Source organism: Chelonoidis abingdonii, chromosome 1, assembly GCF_003597395.2.
Source record: "Chelonoidis abingdonii isolate Lonesome George chromosome 1, CheloAbing_2.0, whole genome shotgun sequence".
NCBI classification, from domain to species: Eukaryota; Metazoa; Chordata; order Testudines; family Testudinidae; genus Chelonoidis; species Chelonoidis abingdonii.
Window position 1 is genome coordinate 209,955,945 of NC_133769.1, and position 24,293 is coordinate 209,980,237.

Consider the following 24,293-nt stretch of genomic DNA (forward strand, 5'->3'; position numbering starts at 1 on the left):
AACACGTTTTCCTTCCCAAGGTATGCATGAACATTCCTGTCCATTGGATGTACCGACAGGACCTTTTTGCTCAGAAGTTTTCCTTCTCATCAGCTTTACAATTTAATCTTAGAAGCATGGGGAACTGAAAGTCTCAAGGATTAGTGATGGGGCTGTGGATCCTTTTACCTGTAAGTCACTAGTCTGAATCCAGCTCATGTTGAGAGTAACTGAAAATTGTTACTATCAAAAGTGAGCTGCATCTGTACATTTCCTGGTTCAGAAAAAGTGGAAAACAGACGCTTTAATAATAAGGCCCAACCCAGCTGCAAGTGATCGAGCAGTCAGACAATGGCATTGTCCCAGAGGTGACATCAAGGGCATTTCTCTAGTCAAAGAAAAGGGCAGGAAAACACCACGTAGCCACTAATGCTCAATGCGCAGGTCAGTCTTTCTACCTACTTTGCATTCCGGGCACTTCTCCTTCAGCTTTCTGCCAATGCCAGTGATGGTACCTCCCGTCCCAGCTCCACCCACGACCATGTGGACCTTGCCTGTAGTTAAAGGAGGTGAGAAGCATTTAGAGAGGATGGAAATGTTCTCCACAATTGGTTTATTCTGGCATGTCACATCAGTAGGTATTTTACACGTGTTCTGGTGCACAGAAAACCTGTGCATGTCGAAAACTGGACAGAATTCATGCCAGTGAGCAGAAGCATTGTAGTGCTGTGATGCGCCAATAAGCTTCACCCCATTGTACTTTGATAGATTGCTAGCTTGGTAACTCCATTCTTTTGGACTACATTGTGTTGAAATGCTGCAGTTACATTAGTGATAGCACGCATTGGTTTGGCTGGCCTCAGCATCCAGCTAAGAGAGAGCCTAAGTCGGTTCTGACATCAGTATAAACCAGGAACAGCTCAACTGAAGTCATTGTATTTACACTGATGTAAAAGTGGTGGAAGTGAGAGTAGATTCAGGCCCTGAGAGTTTTAGGCTGTAACTACACTGGCAAAATGAGACATAATTCGTTACTGGCTGCTGCCAGGGCTAGCGATGGTGCATGTTATAATATAGGTAGGGATCAGGCTTTCTTGCCACCTTTGTCAATTGACCTTGTTAAAGCACCTCAACTCTGTTTTCACCACACCTTTCACTCTTTCTACCACTGGAGATGGGTTCCATTTTTGCCCATCTAGACAAGGACTGAAATTCTTTTATTGCCTATTCCAGCCACCAAATGAAGCTGGATTAGTCTCTGCAGTGCTCACAAAGTTTTGATCCATTTTAATTTACTAATGACTTTGCTGGATCAGCTACAGTGTTGCGATTACTCATATAGATATTCCCAGGGAGGCCTCTTGAGCCATTTAGTCCTCTTAACTAACCCATTAAATTGATGTCACAACTGCAGATAGATGGCCACCTCCACTGTGTCATCCAGTGCTTTGTCATGTCCATGCGTTCCCCAGGCCATACTGTCACAGTTGAGAGCAGCAGAGGCAGCTGAGCCGAAGCCCCATTGGGTACAAGAGAGGGGAGACTGCTGGTTAGCCGTTCTCTATGAGGGACCCACTATTTTGCAATTCGCTTCCTCCCAAGGTCCAAATGAGCCCAACTGTGCTGCAAGTCTCAATTATTTCCCCAGGCTTTTGAAAATGGAGGGGAATTGTAATTACAAGGGTGGAGAATTGTTCAAGGGGGAGGTGGGTCATCTCAAATTGCTGCACTAGGGTTTATTTAAAGTTATGTCATGGGTGCCAGGACCCTTTTTTGCTTTTCTATACATTTAAATAAATAAGTCCATAAAGTAACAGAACTCTCCCTCAGAAGGATATGGCATGTGCAATCCACGGCAGAGATAGAACAAACAGTACCTTCACACTGCTCCAGGATCTCCTCAGCGGTGGTGTCATAATGAGCCATTGGGTTGCCGGGATTTCTGTACTGTTTATTACAACAGAGAACAGTGTATGTTACGGTTAACAGGGTGGGTCAGACACTGAACTAAGAACAGCTACAGAGATGTTTTACTCAAGGCATAAAAAGCCCCCTCCTTGTCCTGTGCAACACAGCACCACAATCCAAGCAGGCCCAGGGAGGGAGTCCTAGTAGTCTAGTAACTCGGTGTCTTGGGCTTTAGGGAGGTACTGCAGCGTGTGGTATGTTTTCCAGTGAGGAGCTAAATAGAAGGACAGGAATGTTATCCCCAGCTAAGCCCCTAAACCCAACCCAATGCCCCCATGGAAGACACAAGCTGTAGAAAACCAGGTGTTGGCAATGCTGTTGGATGGCACATTCCTTCATGACTGAAAACAAAACAGACAGAGCCTGATGAAGACTGGCAAGAGGGGGAAGCTGCCTGAGGGTATGGAAGGGGTGTAAGGTCTGAGCAAGGGAATTCTGGAGGCAACACGCTGCTGGAGACCAGAAGTGGACATGAAAAGGAAATTATGCTCATAGAAGTGCTGTGACACTATCGAACAGATGTTGTTTGTGCCTCCCCTCACTGCTGATCCCTTGCCACTGTCGGGTGTTCATGGAGGTGAAGGGGCATGACCATTGTGCCCTGCTTAGAGATATTCCTTCTGGGACAGAGTATGCTGCTGGCCACGCTGTCTTGTGCTTCCAGATGACAAGCACTCCTAGCTTCCTCCTGGCCTGCAGGGCTAGGCGGTGAGGAGATTGAAGGAGCTCCCAGAACTCTGAGCCCTGCAGTTGGTGCAGGGCTGCTGGCATGGGTGTTTCTAGCTCAGTGGTGCCAATTCTTATGCTATTTGGTGCTTTTCTTAAAGCTCCAGCTCCTGGAGGCCAGCAATTTCCTGAGAAACTCAGCTTTCATTTTTTTAAAAAAAGTGAGTTTTGAATCCATGTGGTTTCAGAGAAAAAACTGCAAATGTGACCAGAATGTACCCAAAAAGCACATAACCACCACCCCCATGTATTTGTTGTTGTTGTTTAAAAAAATCTTGCATCCGACGAAGTGGGTATTCACCCACGAAAGCTCATGCTTCAAAATGTCTGTTAGTCTATAAGGTGCCACAGGATTCTTTGCTGCTTTTACAGATCCAGACTAACACGGCTACCCCTCTGATAAAAAAATCTTCTGATTTTTCAGCACAGTGAGTCATCAGGAACCCAGGAGCAGAACTCAGAAGTGCCTGACTTCCAGCCCCAAGCAAGTCCTCAACAAGCCCATGCTGCTGCCTCTAGGAAGCTTATTCACAGACTCTGTAGAGAGGTCAATGATTATCTAGGCAAGAAGACTAAACTAACCTCTCCCTCCCTGCAGTGAGCCCTGTGGCAGAACATACCATCCCTGAGAAGGTGATCTTTGTATACATGTGTCAGTGTGTGGGGCTCAGATTACCACTATCCATTCTGTAGCATGGGTTACTACAAGCGGTTCGTCTGACCTTCACTATGAGCCTATTTATATACACAACTTATTTTTTTCCAGTGCTGCCAGTCAGGAACCTTTCTCAAGCATAAACTGGTAGTAAAACATTCTCCAAATAGAACAGGATCAAAAAGTGCTTAAACCCCCAAAACTTTGTCACAGGTTCCACAGTCTCTGAATATGCCTCTTATTTTGTTTTTGCAGCCCAATGCTTCAAGGAAGAAAAGTCAAGTCACATGCGCCATAAAAATGAGCATCGGTGTCTAGGAGAAGAAATGCAGTGGCAAGAAGTGCCACAATGGTACTGAGCATCTTACAGATGTGTAGCAGAATGAGAGAGATGAGCAGACAAATCCAGATGTACAGAAAGAACTCAAAAAGTAATTGAATTTACCTGGTCCAGAATGTGGGAGTTCGGGATTTCATATCTCAGCCTCCGAGCAACAGAAACATTAGACTCAGGGGAATCAAACGGGGTGGCTGGAGTCCTAACAATCTCACAACCAAGAGCCCTTAGTATATCAACCTGTAAATCATAAAGCAGACACAATAAAGCTGATCTCCTATACTGCCAGTAATCTGAACCTATATATTCATGTTAGTGTCAAAAGCCAGACTGGGCTTTGCATTCTTAAGACATTTAACATTTAGAGTGGCTTAGAGATACAATGTCTGATTCTCAATCACTCTCACTAATGCTCTTTTACATCATTCTGGCAGCATAATGGACCTTTAAATTGGTTAGAAATGCCACCTGAAAATACTCCTAAATACAGATGGCCTTCCCAGCCTGGCATAAGGATTCTAGCCTGGCCATGCTTCTAGCTTCTACAATGAAGGGGTAGCTGGAGGGCATGACCAGAATCCACTGCACTACTACAAGTTACTAGTTTCCAAGGGACATATGAAGCAAAGCACATGTTAGAGCACTCCCAAGGCTGCTCTAATGTACACCATGGACTGGGCAGCCCCAGCAAAGTCCCAGAATACAGGTAGAGCAAACTGGCCATAAGCACACAAATGGAGTACCTGAGAATGAGTGTTTATCAACAGAGAGATACTGTTGTCTAGTGGTGAGAACAGGAGAGCTAGTTATTAGAGCTCTTCGGTTTCTGATCATTTGTTGGGTGGGTTATGACAGTTGGGCTGAGGAGGTGATGTTTGATCCAGATGAGGTTGAGGTTAGGGTTGAAGTTTGAGGTTAGGATTCAGGTCTGAATTCAAAGGCACCAAAGTCTTGCAAACTGTTATTGTGAGATTTTTGCCCCAAATGGAGGAAATCTTACAAGATCATGTGAAATTTCTGCCATCTTGATGGGGTTGAGAAATCTAGTTAATACTCCTATGAAGTTAGTATAAATATCTTCAGTTTACACAGAGGGAAAAGGACAGAGAGGTCAAGTGACTTGCCAAAAGCCACACAAGAACTTGGCAGCAGAACTGAAAACAGAACCAAGGAGCCCTGCATACCTTTCCTTTGCTCTAACCATCACGCACACCCAGAGACATACAATTGCATCATCTCTGTGCAAAAATGTACCATATTTGGCTAATATATTGCACCAGCTGCATAGCTGACACCAGATAATCAGTCAGATTATCATTGCCTGCTTCATTGTCCAACAAACTCTTTTGAATAACTACAGAAATATGCCATTACTTGTAACTAGGATTGTTATCCTATATCAGAAAGAGTTCACTAGTTCTCAAGAAAGAGAACTTTCCCCATTCCCAGGATTTCAGTGTAATACCATAAAGGACTCTGACCTTCTCCACGCTCATTTTCTCTGGCAACACAATGATGCAGCGATAGCCTTTCACTGCAGCAACCAGAGCCAGCCCGATTCCTAGGCAGCAGGGGAGGAAAGGGAATTATTCAATGACAGCATTTGGCAAGGTCAACTGACAGTCACAGTCTCCTGCACATCCTGTGCTAATCTGGTAAATGTAGCTCATAGATTTGCATTTAAAAGCTAAACAGCAATGTACCAGCTTAGACTTTTTGCATGCTCTCTGACAGTCGTAGTGTAGGAGGATGTTCTAACTAGAGAGCTTACTTGTAATTAAGTCTCTGTGTCCCTGAGAACCGGGGAAGAGCAATGTATTTTAACAGCATACAAAGTGAAGGGACTGGAAAGGCTCAGAAGCATTTTTCTACACGTAGCAAAGCGCCAGTCTCTTGTTTTCCCACATGTGTCGTTTCACACAGAAAAGATATAATTACGGTTAGACAGCTCTCTGTTCTCCTCCAGTCTGCTTAATGCCCCCCGCCCCCAGCAGTCTAACTTGTGGGATAATGCTGCACATGCACTGATCTCAATCCATGGCTAGTTGGCAAAGCGTATCTGTGCTCTAATTTCACTCTGAATGACTGACTGAGCCAGCTGTTCCCATGGTGGCTGGGGAAGGAAATGAGGCTTTAGATTCTGAAATGATACAAGAGGATGCACAGGGCAGGCGTGAAACATTGCTTCTGTACTAGGACACACTGTCCAAGAAGTCTGCGATACACACAGGAGGTTAAATCCAGGCTGCAGCCTGTCAGAGGATTGGTAGAAATAGCTTTAGTATTAGAGCTAGATCAAATGGTCAGATAAGAGAAAAACAAAGAAATTCCACTGTAAGGCCCTGACTCTGAGCTCAATCACACCATTCAGGCACAGCCCAATGTCGGAGGCGGTATGGAGTCACACGACCCCTAGGCAAATACAAGGAGGAACGCTGCCTCAGGGGTGCAGAATTCCTTCCTGAGCTCTGTAGCATCTACATCCTTCTATAGGGTGCAGTTTAATCCCCCTCAACTATGCTGGTCTTGTTTGGCCTGCTAGCGGGAAGGGTTAGGGGGACACAGACCCATAGCCCTAGCTGCTTGGGGGTGCTGCACTCCACCAGGAAAATAGGAAGAGTGCAGCCCTGGCCAGTTGTGTCATCTTCTTGTGCAAGCCAAAGAATGGGGAAAAGCTCCTGCACCTTCTCTCCCAACCATGAACTGGCCCTAGCTTGTTCCTGGCCAGCTGAGGCTAAATAAGGCAGATATGGAAGAAGCAATGATATATTTGTAAGCTTGGCAAAATTCAATTTTTATTTGTGCTATCATTGTGATGGATCATACTGATGTTTATTTTTAAGCATTTTAATAGATTTGTAGCCATTTAAATGACCAAAGTTGTGGAATGTTTTGGGGGCAGGGTAAGAGAATGACTTAATGACAGTAGAGACCAAGGTTCAAAAAGTTAAAGCTTTACAGCTGCTAAAACACAAACTGTCCACATCACCTGTCAAAATATACAATGTAAAGAGCTTTCTACCATCAAATCCCATCTGCTTTTACTTCTCAGTCACTTGTCCATTTGTAACAGATCACTGGATTTTGCCTATAATAAGGTCTCAAGCAGCATTTTTCCTACTTTGCCTATCTGTAAATCTGGATTGTTAGTGATGGAAATATTTTTCCATTGGTTTGTGTGTGTGTACAGTGAAATCAATATTTACTGACATTTCTAATTCTTCCAAACTTATTTATTTGCTGGGGGAATTCACGGAAATTCCCCTGTGAAAACTAGCTCTAACTATTCAATAACCTTGCAGCCAGGAAACGTGCTTTACGTGCTTCAGCTCCTCTAGAGCTTTTTGTTAGATGCATTGTTGTTAGCGAACTGCCAGTATTACCACACACTGGCTCTGCAGTTTTGACACCTTGGTGCAGTTTTAACCCATCTAGGAATTTCAGCACTAAATCACCCCTGAGATCTCACTTCCTCTGGTGTGTTGCAACACGTAGGCACAGTTTGGGATGGGGTGGGTGAGTTGAGGACAGAGACAGAGTTATAAGGACAGAGGCTAATTTCCAGACTGAAGCACGTAAAACAATGTAACACACATATCTGCAACTGCACCTCAGGCAAGGGGGCAAATTTTCTTAATCAAACTTTCCCTGCAAACATGAATACATCAGCAACAGATGGGGTCAATGGGCACTAGAAAAGGGAAAACTACATTTAACAGAAAAGGTTTAATAAGCCTCATTTCCCCTCTTCATTATAGTAGGAGCTGAAAGATTCCAAAAACTTCCATTCCATCCCCTCCCATCCCCTTCATAATATCAGGCCATCATTCTGTTCCATTATCATGCTGTCCAAATGCAGGGCCACAAGACCAGTTCCTACCTGTGTTTCCTGATGTTGGCTCAATGAGTGTGTCTCCAGGTTTTATGAGCCCAGCTTTTTCTGCATCCTCCACCATCCTCAGGGCGATTCGATCCTTCACGCTCCCCCCAGCATTGAAGTACTCGCACTTTGCCACTAGAATTTGAAGGAGAGCCCAAATCACAAATGAGCCCAAATCCAGCTTGCCTGCATATCATTTAATCCCTGCTATCAAATACGCTAAAACCATCACTACAGAATGGGCTTCTACACAGAGACACACATCTGTTCTTCTCCGATTCTCACCATTTACCCCCCTTTAAGAACACAAAAAGTACAGTATGTCATGGTAATTAACCACTAGCAACCCCCCAAACACAGCATTATTTGCAGCATTAATCTATAGCATAAGGGCCGGGTACATAAGAGATGGAATGAAGAGATATTGTTTGTTTTATATTTTAAGAGCATTTGTTATTCAGTAAAATTCAAGTCAATAAATAACAACAAGTTCTACTCCCAAGTGCCAGATTTCTAAGTCTGTGTCATGGGCTACCAGTCCTCCCATTTTTGGACACAAGAGGATTGCCAGCTTGGGTCACACAGTCATAAAGTGGGTGTTTCTCTTTCTTCTGAGGCATCCAACAGCAGCCAGTGTCAGAGATGGAAGAAGTGAGTGCATGGCTCATGGTTAAGGCTACGATTTAGTCATGGGTATTTTTAGTAAAAGTCATGGACAGGTCATGGGCAATAAACAAAAACTCATGGCCTATGACTTTTACTATAAACACCCCTGATTAAATCTTAGCTGCCCTGGCCCCGCAGCCACTGATGCTCTGGAGGAGCCTGGGTCCAGCCCCACTGACCACTGCTCTAGGGGTCCCCAGGGCCAGATGCCTGAGGCCGCTGAGCACTGGCAGCTCTGGCCACCCCTGTGCTTTCTCACAGATTTACTCTGCTGTAGCAGTGGTCACTGCGTGATCATTTTAACACCCAGATAGCCGCTGCTCCGCTGCCCCAGGACAGCTGCTCAGGCAGTCCCCAGGGCCAGCCACACCAACTGCTGCTAGGGTGGTCTTTGGGGCCAGCTGCCCAGGGCCGCCAAGCAGCAGCTGGTGCAACTATCCCCGGGGCTGCTCAAACAGTAGCCAGTCTGACTGGCTGTGGGGCCACCTGAGCAGCTGACACTGGCACTGGCTGACCCTGGGGCTGCCTAAGCAGCTGGCTCCAGGGCCAGTTGCTCTGGTGGCCCTGGGGTCAGCCACACTGTCCACTGCAGCTACAGAATTTCATGGAGGTTACAGAACGTCACAGAATCCATGGCTTCTGCGACTTCCGTTGCAAACTCACAGCCTTAATCATTGGCCTTTTCTGGTGCAGCAGTTCCTGTGTTGTTGTAGATTTATAAAGACGTAGAGCTTTGAAAGTAACTTTTTGTCCTGTTTTTCCACACTACCTAATGAAATAAATAATTATCACTGGGCCAGATTCTCATACTCTTACTCCTCTTGAGTTGTACCTCAGAGCCGGTTCATGCTCCCTTTGAAGCCAAGGGAGTTTTGATACTGGTTTCAATCAGAGCAGGATTGGGACCTTACTCCACAAGAAGTTCATGGGGCCAGGACAACTTTTGGAGTAAATTACTACTCAGGGAGAGGAGGGGTAAGAGAACCTGGCCCTGTTTGTTGAAGGCCAACAGCTGAACTCATGCTGAACAGAACAGGGAGGAGACAGGGAGGAATTTACAATCTAAGAGGCAGTTTGTGTCACCCTAACCCACGCTGAGTTGTTAGGCCCATACTCTGCAAGGAACACCCTTATGAGAACAAATCAGTAGACAATGTACTTTCAGGGTTTAAATTTTATGAGGTAAATTGCCAAAATCAGGCTACAGGGACATTCCAAAAGGCAAACATGACTATTTTTAGTCATTCCCACAGCATTGTTAACCCCTTGTTTGCATCAGTTACCGCAAAAGTTTACTTTGCAGTGCACTTTGTGATAGGTGTAATAAAAGAGAACGTAAGGCCACTCATATAACTTATGTTTCCCTTCCAGTCATGCACCAGATGGGGAGACAACTTCCTGGTAAATAGCAGCACTGCATATCTTCCTGGTTTGCCCACTGACTCTTTGAACAAGCCCCTTCTGTGTCTCCTGGGAACTTGCCTTCTAGTAACAACCTCCAATGTATGGCCAGCCTGCGGAGGTGCACAAGCAATTAATAATCTTCCCCTTGCTTACCCTTCCTCTGTCCCCGCTACACCAACTCACCCGGCTTTTGATACAAGGGCCCTATACCAGGGGAAAGGTACACTGGAAAATGTTTTATCTTGAAATTAACTTCAGAGTGAGAAGAGCAGATGGGAATGGGACCCCCAAACTGGGAGAAAACAAACTTTTAATCATTGTTAGCATGGAGACAAGCCACAGGACAATAACTATCTGTTCTTTTTCTGATTTCCCTTAGCACCTGCAATGCTACAGCCTGCACATACAGGGGCTTTATCACCTGCTGAAAGACTAGCAATCCTCCAAATGAAGCAAAAGATGCTGCCGATGGACTGTAGTCACTGTATCCCAATAAAGGGTTATGAAGGCAGAGGAGCGAAGGGATGGGTTCCTGAAGTATTCATAAAGAATCAGAATGGAATGCATGGTTCTGGAGAGGGACCTGATGCACATGATGCATGCACTATGTTCTTTTTTTATTCAAGGTGTGTTATTTATTAACTATGTCATTTGCTGGATCATCTAAGACAATGAGACATAGGATATCTTGGCCAGAGGGTACAAGAGCTAGTAATCCCAGGACAAAGATGAGGAAGACCTAGAAAAAGGTGGTTTGAGACATTGAAGAAGGACATGATGAAAGTTTGTGTCAGCTAGGGAAATGCACTTGATAAGAATATTTGGGATGAGAAACAAATACTACCAACACTAAAAAATTTCATTGAGGAACAACTCTCTTGCAGCATTAGAATATCCATTCCATAGCATTAATCTATATAATAAGATTCCAGGGTTATCATTCTGTGTGTGTGTCATTCTGAAGCCTAGAACGTCTGAGTCAGTGTGAAGCAATAGAAGCAGCTGCAAGCATAGTTGAGAGCTCTTTTTGTGCAGAATTTCACCAGGTTCAATCATCACTGGGATTTGCAGTCTGCTACTATCCAATTGTTAAGTTGTCAGCTGATTTTCAGCATTTTTACACATGACTATGAATTACACCCATGCAACAGCATGGCTTTCAGCTAGTTCCTCCTGAAATCAATACACACACTTTTCAGTCATTTCCTTGGGTACAAAACATTCATTATCCACAAATACCCCTGGCCTCAAAGTAGGAGCAACACACATCCTTGACTCTATTTCCCTAACCAGTTGGGGCATTTTGCAGAGGTGCTCCCTCTCTCCAGCTGTCCATAACATTCAGAAAGTCTCTCCACCTCCTCCTCCCTTCCCTCAGTGAGGCTCCCTCCCTTGCTCTCACAGATGTGCAAAATGCAGCAAGCAGCTATGACAGGAGGCATGTTATCCGGCCTTGCCACGAGACACCTCCACCTTCCCTTCAGTCTTTTCAAATGCACACTCTGCTCTCATTCAGCAATCACACACGATATAGTTACAAGACAACTTTTTTCTTCCCAAAGTGTCCAGTAAAAGGCTTCATAAGCCAGGGAGGCAGAAGGGAAAGCTGGGTCTCCCAGAATGGCAGGAGGAATCAACTTCACTAATGTCTATGGTATCCTAAGAGCAAAAGTTCCCTTTGCTCATTCCAGCAAAAACAGGCCTGAGTTTCTAAAGATCCTGGCATCATGGACCTTTCCAGACCACCTGGCATTAATAGCTGTGAACCTTCCACAGTGATCAGCCAGCCCTTGCAGCAAGGAGACATAGCCTTCCTGTTGATAAAATCTTTGATGTGGTGTGGGGGGTAAAGAATAGTCCCTATATATTCAGGAACCCCCTCTGTGCAAAGCCATCAATAACTTCCCGTGCATTGCCACGCTTTGTGACACAGTACAGCAGCGCCCTCTGAACAGCACTGCAAACCTCAATGACAACAGGCCTGATAGTTGATCTACCAACAAACTGGCTAGCCACCGACCAATGGCAATCAGAGCCGACGAGCTCCCAGAGGGTGTGGGCCAACTACTTCTCCATGCTGAGGGGACCTCTCCTGTTGTGTTCTGCTGCTGCAGCTCTAGGGTGAGCTCTGCAAGGGTATCTATAGGAAAGTAGCTGTCCGCCTCCTGACGTTCTGCTGCTGCTACCGGTCATCCCGGTTCTGAGTCACCCTCTTGGCCCAACAGTCACTGCTAATTCTTTGAGACCATAAAGGGCTCTTATCGATGTGAACCTGCTCCAGGAAAATGCCCTTCAGAAATAACTACTTGAATTCATCCTTCTGCTCCTCCTTCACCTGTAGCCATATAGGCCATCCATCCAAAGCCACCAGGCCAAACCTATCTGGCTGCACAACTGTCAAAGCACATACTTCATCCTGTTTGTATTAACGGCTGTCATGATTGTGGCACTCAGGAGGGTGACCACCCTCCCGCATTGGATGGGACAGTACAGAAATGCAGAGTTCAAGTCCCATTCCAGGGCTGAATGACTCCCTGCGATGCCGCTCTGCGCCAGCCTGAGACTCCAGGGCAGCGCCAGCCTCTTCCTGGTGTTAGGGGAGGCGGTGGAAGGCCTTAGCCTCACGAGGCCCCACCCCCTGCTCCTCCTATCCCACCCCGAAGCACACTCCCCCTTTTTGTGCCAAAACCAATAATAAAAATGTTAAATAAGGTTGGACCCAAGAATGATGCCCAAGGAACTTCACTAGTAACCTCCTTCTAGCCTGACAGTTCACCTTTTAGTATGACCGATTGTAGTGTGCCCTTCAACCAGTTCCTTATCCATCTTTCAGTTCACAGATTGAAGAAGATCGGGGTTAATATAACTAATAATTTCTCATGTGAAACTGTATCAAGTGCCTTACTGAAATCCAGGTAGATCAGATCCACTGCATTTCCTTTGTCTAAAAAACAAGTTATCTTCTCAAAAAAAAGATATTAGTAACTTTGTTACCACCTCTTGAATATAACAGTTGAAACAATTGCAGAAAAATCAACAATTACTTTTTATCATTTAGGCTACTTTACTTTTTGCAATTCACCAAACTTGGAACAGATCATTTAACTTGAGGAAACATCCTAACAGCCCTTTCTTATCTTAAATCACCTGTTAATCACTCTGTTTATAAATAAAATTCTGACTCCTGCCTCAGGGGCGCAAACTGGGAGCTGTTGCCTGTCTCCTCTGCAGAACTCACTGAATTGCACAGTCAGGCTGCCTGCCTGCCCCAAGCTTGCAATGAGGGGGGGGGGGGGCAACGCCCTCTGTTGCCCCCCCAAATCCCACCTATGATTTCCCCCTGTAGTTAGCTGTGACGCTCTGGGGCTATGTTGTCTGCACTTAGAACACTACAGCATTTCAGTGTAAACACTAGTCTAGCAATGGGAAAGGTTCTCCTGTTGGTGTAGTTCATCCACCTCCCCAAAGGGCGGTAGCTAGGTCAACAAAAGAATTCTTCCATTGACCTGTCTACACCTGAAAGGCGTAGCTATGCCGAAGTAAATTTTCAGTGTAGACCAGCCTGAGTATCTTTCCCAGACCTGAAGAAGAGCTCTGTGTAGCTGAAAAGTTTCTCTCTCCCAGAAGTTGTTCCTGTAAAAGATATTACCTTACCCACCTTGTCTCATGTGATGCAATAGAATAACACCCGCTGGCACAGCTGCAGAGAGCCAGGTAGTGTATCAAGAGGATTTCAAAAGGCTATTAAGAAGAACCGTTAAAAAGTTGTACATCCCCAGTGTAGATACAGACAGGGCTGCTAGGCCTTAACAGGGCCACCCAGAGGATTCAAGAGGCCTGGGGCAAAGCAATTTCGGGGGCCCCTTCCATAAAAAAAAGTTGCAAAACTATAGAATATTATATTCTCGTGGGGGCCCCTGCAGGGCCGCGGGGCAAATTGCCCCCTTTGCCTCCACCTCTGGGCGGCCCTGAGCCTTAAGCATCTTATATTACACAACCCTGCTGGAATTCTGAATCCTGGACAGTGGCTCTGGCTGTGGCATCTGCTCTGCAGGCAGCATCACTGCTCCCTCTGCTGGATTTGAATTGGTAGGAAACAGTAAGGAAGAGGAGCAGAACGCATACAGCAGCTGATTGCGATAGATGGTGAGGGGCCCTGCACACTGCTACCTCCTACCCAGGTCTCACTCCCACCCTTCAGCACTGCCCCCAACCACTGACCCAACCACCCTTCAGTACTCATATACTGCTGCTTCAGCTGCCAAGATTTGTGCTGCTCCATTTCCTATCCCCACCAGGGCTTAGGGCAGGATGTATGCAGGAAACCAGCTACTCTCATCTGTGAGAAACGCCACATGTGGAGCTGGATAAAGCCTGGCAGCTGTGTAGTTAGTGCAGACATTCAGCACACAAATTCAATTTGAACCTTTGCTTTCCAATTAATCTTTAACATTTCCTAGCTGTACTCATGTGGATTGGTGTGGCACATTTGAAATATGCCATGAAACATCACAATAAATAACTTGAACAATCACCAATTCTGTTTGTCTTGGCGAAAGTGTTAGTAACCCGAGGGAAGCCTTGCTTTCCTCCATCATGGGGGGAGGGAGGGAAGAGAGGAGGTTATTATTAAGGCTCGCATCTTGTCACAGAAAATTATATAAGGAATTGTGTTTGGTCATGGGGGGAAAATGGAAAAAAATAATGAATTTATATGGGAAATAAATGCCAAAAGTCATATTACTTTAAATGAATCAGTCTCCTTTATTTTGAAAGAAACTGTTTTAAAGTCTTTAAAAATATTCAGTACCACTATCTAAGGGCCGCCTAGTTTAGCCCTGCAAGAGAAGCTGTGCAGGAAGATTAGGGTTGCCAACTTTCTAATTGCACAAAACCGAACACCTGTGACCAGCACCTGCCCCTTCTCTGTGGCCATGCTCCCATCCACTCCATCACCCCCCCACCCGTTGCTCTCTCTCCCCCGTCCTCACTCATTCGCTTGTTTTTACTGGGTTGGGGTACAGGAGGGGGGCTGGGAGTGTGGGCTCTGGGGTGGGCCAGAAATGAGGAGTTCAGGGTGTAGGAAGGGGCTCTGGACTAGGGCAGGGGGTTGGGGTGCAGGGGTGGGTGAGGGCTCATCCTGGAGGTTCAGGCTCTGTGGTGGGGCTGGGATGAGGGGCTTGGGGTGCAGGAGTGGGTTCCAGACTGGGTGGTGGAGCTGAGGAGTTCAGAGTGTGAGAGGGGGTTCCGGGCTGAGATAGGGGGTTGGAATGTGGGAGACAGTACGGGCTCTGGGTTGGGGGTGCAGGTTCCTGGATGGGGCAAAAAATGAAGGGTTCAGGGCATGGGAGGGGGTTCCAGGATGGGGAGGGGGTTAGGATGCAGGAGGGGATGCGGGCGCCAGGCAGTGACATGTCCCTCAGCTCCTATGCATAAGGGCTGCCAGGTGGCCACAGTTCCCGGCCAATGGGAGCTGTGGAGACGGCACTCGGGGCAATGGAGAAGCAGCGCATGGAGCCTTCCAAGCAGTCTCTCACCCTAGGAGCTGAGGAACATGGCGCCACTTCCAGGGGATCCTGCCAGCCCCACCAACTGCTTTTAATGGCCTGGTCAGCAATGCTCACCGGAGCCAACAGGTCTCTTTTCAACCAAGGGTTCTAATCGAAAACTGGACACTTGGCCACCCTACAGAAGATGTATGAAGTGTAGCTGTGGCCATGTCTGTCCCAGGATATTAGCGAGACAAGGTGGGTGAGGTGATATCCATTATTGCACCAACTTCTGTTGGTGAGAGAGACGAGCTAAAGCGAAACAATCTGTTCCACCTTGTGAAAGCAGCAAAGAGTCTTGTGGCACCTTATAGACTAACAGACGTATTGGAGCATGAGCTTTCGTGGGTGAATACCCACTTCATCGGATGCATGCACCTGCGAAAGCTCATGCTCCAATACGTCTGTTAGTCTATAAGGTGCCACAGGACACTCTGCTGCTTTTACAGATCCAGACTAACACAGCTACCCCTCTGGTACTTTCCACCTAGTGGTTCGCTGTGATGCTCGAAGTGCCCTTCCCAGCCCTAAAGAAGAGCTTTGTGTGGCTCAAAAGCTCGTCTCTCTCACCAACAGAAGTTGGTCCAATAAGAGAGATTTCCTCGCCCAGCTAGTCTCTCTCTAATGTAGGAAGAGGGGCAGGCAGGAGAGAGATGCCGCCATCTTTAAAGGAGAAGGATGATCCAGTGGTTAGAGCACTAGCCTAAGACCTCATCGATCTGCATTCCAGTCCCCTTTCTTTCTGTGTGATTTGGGGCAAGTCCCTCAGCCTCTCTGTGCCTCAGGTCTCCATCCCTAAAATGGGGATAACAACACAGAGGTGTTGCGAGGATAAATACATTAGAGATTGTGCAGCGTTCAGGTACTACAGTAACGTGGGCCATACAGAATAGATTGTTTTGTACTGTTTTGCTGTTCCCCCAGGCTCTGCCAAAGAACAGGAGCAGCAGCTACATCGGCTCTGAGATTTTCTTCCTCCAAAACTGCTGACCCTGTGATCCTGATACACCTCAATTGCACTCGGTATTGCAAGTAGCTGAGTAGCTCCACAACACACATCCTATTTTTAAAAAATGGAGATTAAAATCACAGACTACGTACATTCCAGCAGTAACAAAAATGCAGCTGAGCAGTGGGGCTAGTAATAGTAGTAGCAAGAGTCTTCCCGTGAAGACCATCTTGCTGGATCAAGGCCTGGGTTACTGTCAGTCAGGTGCTTGTTACACTGCAGTTTGAAAGGCAGACCACTATTTTAGCTCTGATAAATAACTGTAATGGATAGGTCTAGAAATATCCCAGATATGCCATATTTCTCCACCTTCTTTTCACACTTTCCCAACCTTAGTTAGTTACTCCGGACTCTCTTATAAAAAAGGCCTTGTCCCCCCCTAGCTTTTGAGCTTGCCACTCAGTTCAGAAAACCTGACAGAAGAGCAGTGGACGTCAGACACTCACAGAGCTCACACTTCAGTCCATAGGTTTTCCCAATCTTGTTGATTCGAACCAGAGGGGTGCGGCCAACTTTCTTCAGAATATTCGGCAGGATGTTTGTTTCTTCCGGCCTATGTTAGTGGAGGCAGAAAAAAATATACTGAGGGTAACTGTGACTGTCATTAAAATCCACATAAAAAGGAAACCAGAGCAAAACTTGAGAGAAATAGAGGCTTCAACATCTGCAGGAGAGGGAGGCTGAGGGAGATTTTGATTCCAGGACACGACCATACTAATTGCCTAGATTACTAATGATGATAGGCATCAGTGATGGAAAAGAGCTACAGTCTCTGTCAACTGGACTACAGGAGGGTGTGCTAGGAAATACCGCCATCCCCTACATCAGCAACACACCCTCATGAATAGCTTCATTTTAGCTGCCTTTGCGATGCGACTCACAGGACACTGTTGCCCATTCAAAAACTACACATGTCCCTTCTTACTGCTTCCACCCTCTTACGTCCCTTGCCCTGTGGCTGAGCATGCACTGATCAGCTGGAGGGGGGCTTTGAAGAGCCACCTGTTACCAGAGTTGGCCTTTTAGCCCCCCATGAAGGAAAAGTTCAGCTTTGGCTTTCAAAAATCTAAATGTGTAGCCCTTTTCCTTGTGAAGTTAGCCTTGCAAATGCAAACTAACATAACCTGATAGCTAGGGCAAAACAATAAAAATAAGCTGGGCTGCAGCAGAAGACTGGGATCAATCTAAAAATTCTCTCTCTCTCTCTCACACACACACAAAGCCAGTTAAGGTTGAGGTATAGCCCATCCCACAGCACCCTTATACGGCATCCACACAGTGAATATGAGCAAGAAAAGTTGAGGCCAGCAGTGCTTGTTAACATTTTCAGTTGTCTTTGAGCCAGCTGGTGCTTGTCCAGCCATACTAGCTAGCTAGGACCTACTCCCAGACAAGCAAGGGAAAGCTGTAAGCAGTCAGGTAAGTCCCACCCATCTCAAGAACCTAAGGAGACTCATTCCGCAGCTGACCAGCTAGACCTCTATCAGAAGGGAGCTGCTCACCCAGCCAGCCACTGCTGAGAGGAGAGGCTGCAAGACAGCTCCTGCCATCACTGCTGCTGCTTTGAGGAAAAGCTTCCAGATAAGGGAGTTAACTAGAAATGCCTCCATTTGAGGGCTAAGCACAGTGCATCATGAAATACTGGGCCAGGATGGTGGCAGAAACATAGATTGATATGTTTTTTGTAGGGGAATGTATTTTACACAAGGTGTGGCCCATGCACCATCTGCAGAGGCTGAAAACTTCTATGGGAGCCCAGGTAAAAGTTTGCCAGCACATCACTGTGTGTGGGCAGGAGGTATGTGAATCTGAACTTTTGGGCCTGCCTGTCATCTATTCTTCTTGTGCTCTTTTCCATAGATACGAAGTGAACTGGGGCTACAGAGGTGGGTCAAAGTTCCTAGCATCATTGATTGGAATGACGCTGCCCATGCTGACTTGCATAGTGCATGACCTTTTCCCCCCTTGATGAAACAGCAGATGTACCCATCTGTATATAGTAATACATTTCCCTTCCCCAGCTCCTTCACTGGGTTGCAAGTGGGTGGAGTTGAGAGAGGCCAGGAAATGGAAAGTAAAAAAAAACTTGTTCAGATGGTGTGAGGCCACCTATAGCGTGATCTAGAGTAGGCGTGCATTCCCCAGGAGGGCTCTGATGGTATGGGGAGGAGGTGACCAGCCCTCTGTGAAGAGAGAAGTGGTTCAGGACCATTTAGAAAAGCTGGACAAGCACAAGTCCATTGGGCCAGATGTGCTGCATCCGAGGGTGCTAAAGGAGTTGGCGGATATGATTGCAGAGCCATTGGCCATTATCTTTGAAAACTCATGGTGATCGGGATGGGAGAGGTCCCAGATGACTGGAAAAAGGCTAATGTACTTCCCATCTTTAAAAAAGGGAAAGAGGAGGATCCGGGGAACTCAGGCCAGTCAGCCTCCCCTCAGTCCCTGGAAAAATCATGGAGCAGGTCCTCAAGGAATCAATTCTGGAGCGCTTCGAGGAGAGGAAAGTGATCAAGAACAATCAGCATGGATTCACCAAGGGCAAGTCATGCCTGACTACCTAATTGCCTTCTATGATGTGATAAACTGGCTCTGGGGATAAGGGGAAGCAGGTGCGACATGTGATTCTTTGACCTCTCGTGAGCAAAGCTTTTTGATTATGGTCCTCCCCACAGTATTCTTGCAAGCAAGCTTGAAAGTATGACTGGGATAATGGACTAGGTGGATAAAGAAAGCTGGGCTAGTCGACGGGGGTCAACGGGTAGTGATCAATGGCTCCATGTTTCAGTTAGCGCCAATATCAAGCGGAGTGCCCCAAGCTCGGTCCCTGGGGCCGCGTGTTGGTTCAATTCTTCATTAATGATCCGGAGGATGCATTGGACTGCACTCTCAGCAAGTTTGCGATGACACTAAAACTGGGCAGGAGGGGTTAGATATGCTGTGGAGGGTAGGGATAGGGTCCCGAGGTGACCTAGCCAAATTACGCAGGATTGGCCAAAAAAATTTTGATGAGGTTCAACAAGAACAAGTGCAGAAGTCCTGTACTTATAGGACAAAAGAATCCCTGAACTGCTACAGATTAAGGACTGAGTGGCTGGCAACTGTTCTGTACAGAAAAGGGACCTACGCCGGTTACAGTGCGATAGAGCTGGATATGCTTAACCAGTATTGCTCTGGTTGCAAGAGGCCTAACGACAGTTTGGGCTGTATAAGTAGGAGCATGCCAGCAGATCAGGACGTGACATTCCCCTCTATTTGACACTGGGTGAGCCTCATCTGGAGTACTGTGTCCAGTTTTGGGCCCCATACTACAAGAAGGATGTGGAAAAATATGGAAAGAGTGGCCAGAGGAGGACAACAAAAATGGTTAGTGGGACTGGAGCACATGACTTATGAGGAGAGGCTCGAGGGAACTGGGCTTGTTTAGTCTACAGAATGAGAAGAATGAGGGGGATTGATAGTTGCTTTCAACTACCTGAAAGGGGTTCCAAATAGAGGATGGATTGAAATTGTTCTCACTGGTAGCAGAAGACCAGAACAAGGTAGTAATGTTTCAAGTTGCGTGCGGAGAGGTTTAGTAGGATATTAGGAAAAACTTTTTCACTAGGAGGTTGAGAAGCACTGATCTGGATTACCTAGGGAGGTGGTGGAATCCTTAGTCAGGCTTGACAAAGCCCCAGCTGGGATGATTTAGCTGGAGATTAGTCCTGCTTTGAGCAGGGGGTTAGACTAGATGATCTCCTGTGGTGCCTTCCCACCCTGATATTCTATGATTCTGTGACTGCATTAAAGGATTGTAGGGTTTAAAGACAATGCTGTCTTACTTTGTTAATTCAGATACTCCATACTTCAAATACATCCCCAAAGAGGAATTATTTTAAATTCTCATGCCACAAGGGTGTGCAAGTAAAATCCCGACAATGGATTGCTGCTCACAGGTAACAAGATTTTAATTAGATACTCTGGACGAGAATTAGTATCTCATTCACACAAATCCAGTGTATTAGCTAGAGAATTATGTGTTTATTAGCACCAGACTCACTCTGATAACTCACTTGGAATAAGACTGCACAGGTGAATAAACCAGATCTGGAATTCAGTGCCCTTTAAATGACTGGTTGTGCCTTTATTTTCTGGTCCCATAAAAAACATCAGTCTTGTCAGCTTTTTCTGCCAAGAGCCTATGGCTGCAAACTCTTTGGAGTATGTCTGTACTTTGAGTTGGGAGTATAATGCCTAGCTGGAGAAGAGATACTCGCACTAGCTCTGATTGAGCTATTGTGCTAATAATAGAATGTAGCTATCAGGGGCGTCCTTAGCTATTCTGGGACCCTACGCAGCACCCCGCACAGGGAAGAGGGGTTGTCTGGGGCCCCAGGCCTCCATGGAAGGGGGCAGGGCTGGCTTGGAGAACAGGGGGGAACCACCTCCCAGCACTTACCGGCGGTGCGTCTGGGGCCGGGCTGCTGCACTTCCCACTGCCGGTAAGTGTAGGCTCAGCCCTGCCTGCACTCCTCAGGGAAGTGAGGCTGGGGCAGAGCAAGGGTGGGAAGAGGAGGCATGGGATGGAGCAGGGGCAGGGGGCCATGGGGAAGAGGCAGAGCAGGGGCTGGAGCAGCACGCAGCTGTGCAGGGCATCAGGAAATTTGTGGTGTCCTACGCAGCTGCGTACTTTGCGTATGGGTAAGGACAGCCCTGGTAGCCACGGTGGTGTGAGCAGTGGGAGAGGCTAGCTGCTCTGAATATGTACTCATCTTGAGACTATCGGCATGTACTTGGTGCAGTTAACTCCTTCTGCTGCTCGCAACCCTGTGGCTACACTATTTTTAGCACAATGGCTTGATCAGAGCTGGTGTAGATATGTCTTCTCAAGCTGTGAATCACACCCCCAGCTCCAAGTGTAGATGTACCCAAATCTGTGCCTTTAGCAGATTAAGGAGGTAGTACGCCTGTACTGAAAAGTTAAGTAGCAAACCCAAAAAACTCGTGTCAAGTATTTTTTTTTAAATGTGTGTGTGTCAGTCCACATGTCTGTAACACAAACAGAGCCAGAGTTTTAGCTGGTGTCAATCAGTTTCAATAGAATGTTGCCAGTTTACAGCAGTTTACAACCTGACCTCCCTTTGTTTAGAGAGAAATATTTATCCTGTCACGTGGCAGTGAACTCTGATATTTCCACAAAGGACTAAATTCTGCTCTCAGTTAGACTGGTAGCAATATAAGCTTCCACCTCGGGTTTATCTGGGAGCAGTGGAGCTAGAGCATGCCACTGCTACTGGGCAAATGACACACATTTAAATGGCCTTTGGCCAAGACGATTGGAAATTTATGTCCTTGGACCTTTTACTCTTACAGAAAAAAAGATTACTCAAGGGGTGTGTTTATTGAATCCATATCTTAAAGCAGAGCTGAGCCATTTCCTTGAGTTGGTCTTCTCAGTACTTTTCTGCTGAAAAGGGTAACAACCCAGAGTTGTTCATCTCCCATTCAATTTCAGATATACAAACACACCCCTTGAGTAATCATGATTTGAACTCTGAACCCACCTCATCCTTGAAATACCCAAGATGTATATGGCCTACTGGTGATAAAGGTAGTAAATACAGATTTACTTCTCCTTCAAAATTGACAAATTTTGTTTCCCTTTTTTTTGTTTGCACTCTATGGATTGATCACAACTCCGTGCACTCAGTACATGATATTTGAAATTTGAGTTGTCTTGGTTAGTCATGATTGGTCCCAAAAGCCACATGGCTTTGTTTCTGTAGTGGGTGTGCATAACTCCTCTTACCAGGACAAGGGCTTGAAGATGCTCTGAGGGCTTTGAATCTCAGAGAATGGTGACCATATAGTGGAAGAGAGCAGATAAGGAAGGTTAGGAGATCCTATCCAGGCCCCAGAGACCTTACCCAATGCATCATTCTTAGAAAAGAAAAGGCTACAGTAAGTTTATTGGTGAGTGCAGAGTTAAAATTTAACTTTGTTTGTCACATACACAAAGTAACTCTGTATGATGCGTGAATAGTGTAGTCAAATCCTTGTTTGGCTTATTTGGTTGCCTCTGTGCTCTGGCTGATGTTTTGTAGAATTAAACAGCATCCTTTATAAAATATACTGACTGCCTTTATGAGTGACCAGCAGACAATGAAGAGAAACAGTCACAGCTGAAGAGAAGGGGAAATTTGTTAGCTAAAAAGATATATTTTAGGCCCCAGACAGACATAAGGAATCATTCACAGGCCTAGCCCCGGGCTTCTCTCAATGGGTTCATTGTACAGCTGGGTTCATTGTACATAAGCACCAACATGGATTTGTCATGGCACTTCTGCTACCTATAATTGTTCAAGCTTGGGAGCTCAAAATTCATATTCCAAGAGTAAAACAACTGCTCAAATGCTCACATCACATGAACAGCCTTCATACCAGGGACTGAACTAAGGCCCTCCAGAGCTACAAGCACGAGTTCCTACAGGTTAAGCTAAAGAGCTTTCACCATAAGAGCTGTAACAGACCTACACCCTCTCTGGCTTGGCCCAGACTGGGACACGCAACCCATGCTGACTAGTGGGTTATGTTTGCAGAAAGCAATACAGGAGAGGTGCAAGCAAGGCCAAAGTGAATCCATTTTTAAATTCAAACCAATACTTGTGGATAATATCTATCTATCTGTCTAGATATAGATATATATACACACACACACATATCTATACACACACACACACACATATACACACACAGAGCACCCTGCTCCAGAAATCAGTGACAAGCATCAGAGGGGAGCTGGTCTGGTCAGAAGACTTTACCAGCAGTCAGAAACTGTCAGTGTGGCAAGAAAGTGGATACTCCTTACGAGGGTGACCAGATAGCAAATGTAAAAAGGCAGGACAGAGAGTTGGGAGTAATAGGCACCTATATAAGACAAAGCCCTGACCCATGGGTGGTGGGTATAATAGGCCAGGGGAAGCTATAATAGGACAGGCAGTGCCATGGCTGCTGGAGCTCTGGTTGTGGGGTTTGGCATGAAATTTTTGCTTTATTATGCCCCATGCAGGATCTGGGGTGGCTAAGAGGCCATCCCCAGGCTCCCAAAGTTGGGGGGAGGTTAGGCTCAGGGCTTCCAAGCTCTATGAGAAATGCGTGAGACTAAAGAATCTCTGAGAAAGGCCTTTGGTTCACTGGAATGGCTGTTGGGGATACTGCAGTATCACTGCATTTGGTTTCAGTTGGGAGCGAGAGGGTTCCACTCCAGAAACCATGCTGTTACTTTGTGAGGCGTGCTACTATATAAAATGCCCAGAGGAAAACCTCGTCATATCAGGATGTGAGACTTGACTGGCCATTACATGGATTATATGAGGCAGCATAACTAGCTCAGACAATGTAAGAACCAGCTCAAACCTGTACCGTTCTGAAGCTTTAGGTAATTATCCCCTTCACCTGATCCAAGATCTACTCTTCTTTTTCTAATCTCTCCCACAATCTATATTGGACTTTTAGCAGGTCTGGAGATTTTCTACACTAGCTGCTAGCTGCAGTTCTTGAGATTGCCCAAGGATCAGAACTGCACAATGTATTCTCGGGTATAGAAATCTAGAATATAGTCTGTATTTAGACATTTACGCAAGGTTAAAAGAACATAAGAATGACTACACTGGGTCAGACCACAGGTCCATCTAGCCCAGTATCCTGTCTTCCGACAGTGACCAGTGCCAGGTGCCCCAAAGGGAATGAACAGAACAGGTAATCATCAAGTGATCCATCCCCTGTTGCCCATTCCCAGCTTCTGGCAAACAGAGGCTAGGGACACCATCCCTGCCCATCCTGGCTAATAGCCATTGATGAACCTATTCTCCATGAACTTATCTGGTTCCCTTTTTAACCCTGTTATAGCAATACCCAATATCCCTAGAGAGCGTGCTACATAAAGGTGTATATTAGTGCGGTCTGAGTAGTACATATTTTCTTTAACTTTATAAAGAGTGCTATGTTTCTGGAGGAATCAGGGCAAGCTGGCATCTGGATAGAGACACGGGAGTACATTTGGATAGAAGGGATCCAGAATAGTTTTGCAAGATGATCATTTGCACATGTGCTTCATTTTCTCACTCAGATTTCCCCAG

The 24,293-nt window shown here is 46.1% G+C and overlaps 1 protein-coding gene across 2 annotated transcripts in view; it reads right to left on the reverse strand.

Annotated features, from left to right (window-relative positions):
* Positions 1–24,293, reverse strand: part of CBS (cystathionine beta-synthase) — a 94,554-nt gene that overhangs the window by 15,868 nt on the left and 54,393 nt on the right. The window contains exons 2-7 of one of the 2 annotated variants that reach the window (XM_032790165.2): positions 16,620–16,726; positions 7,546–7,680; positions 5,147–5,226; positions 3,774–3,905; positions 1,857–1,926; positions 442–533 (exon numbers count right to left, since the gene is read on the reverse strand). In XM_032790165.2, the coding sequence (XP_032646056.1) occupies positions 442–533; positions 1,857–1,926; positions 3,774–3,905; positions 5,147–5,226; positions 7,546–7,680; positions 16,620–16,726 (616 nt within the window). The remainder of the gene's footprint in view (positions 1–441; positions 534–1,856; positions 1,927–3,773; positions 3,906–5,146; positions 5,227–7,545; positions 7,681–16,619; positions 16,727–24,293) is intronic. The other variant, XM_032790164.2, reaches the window with a different exon arrangement.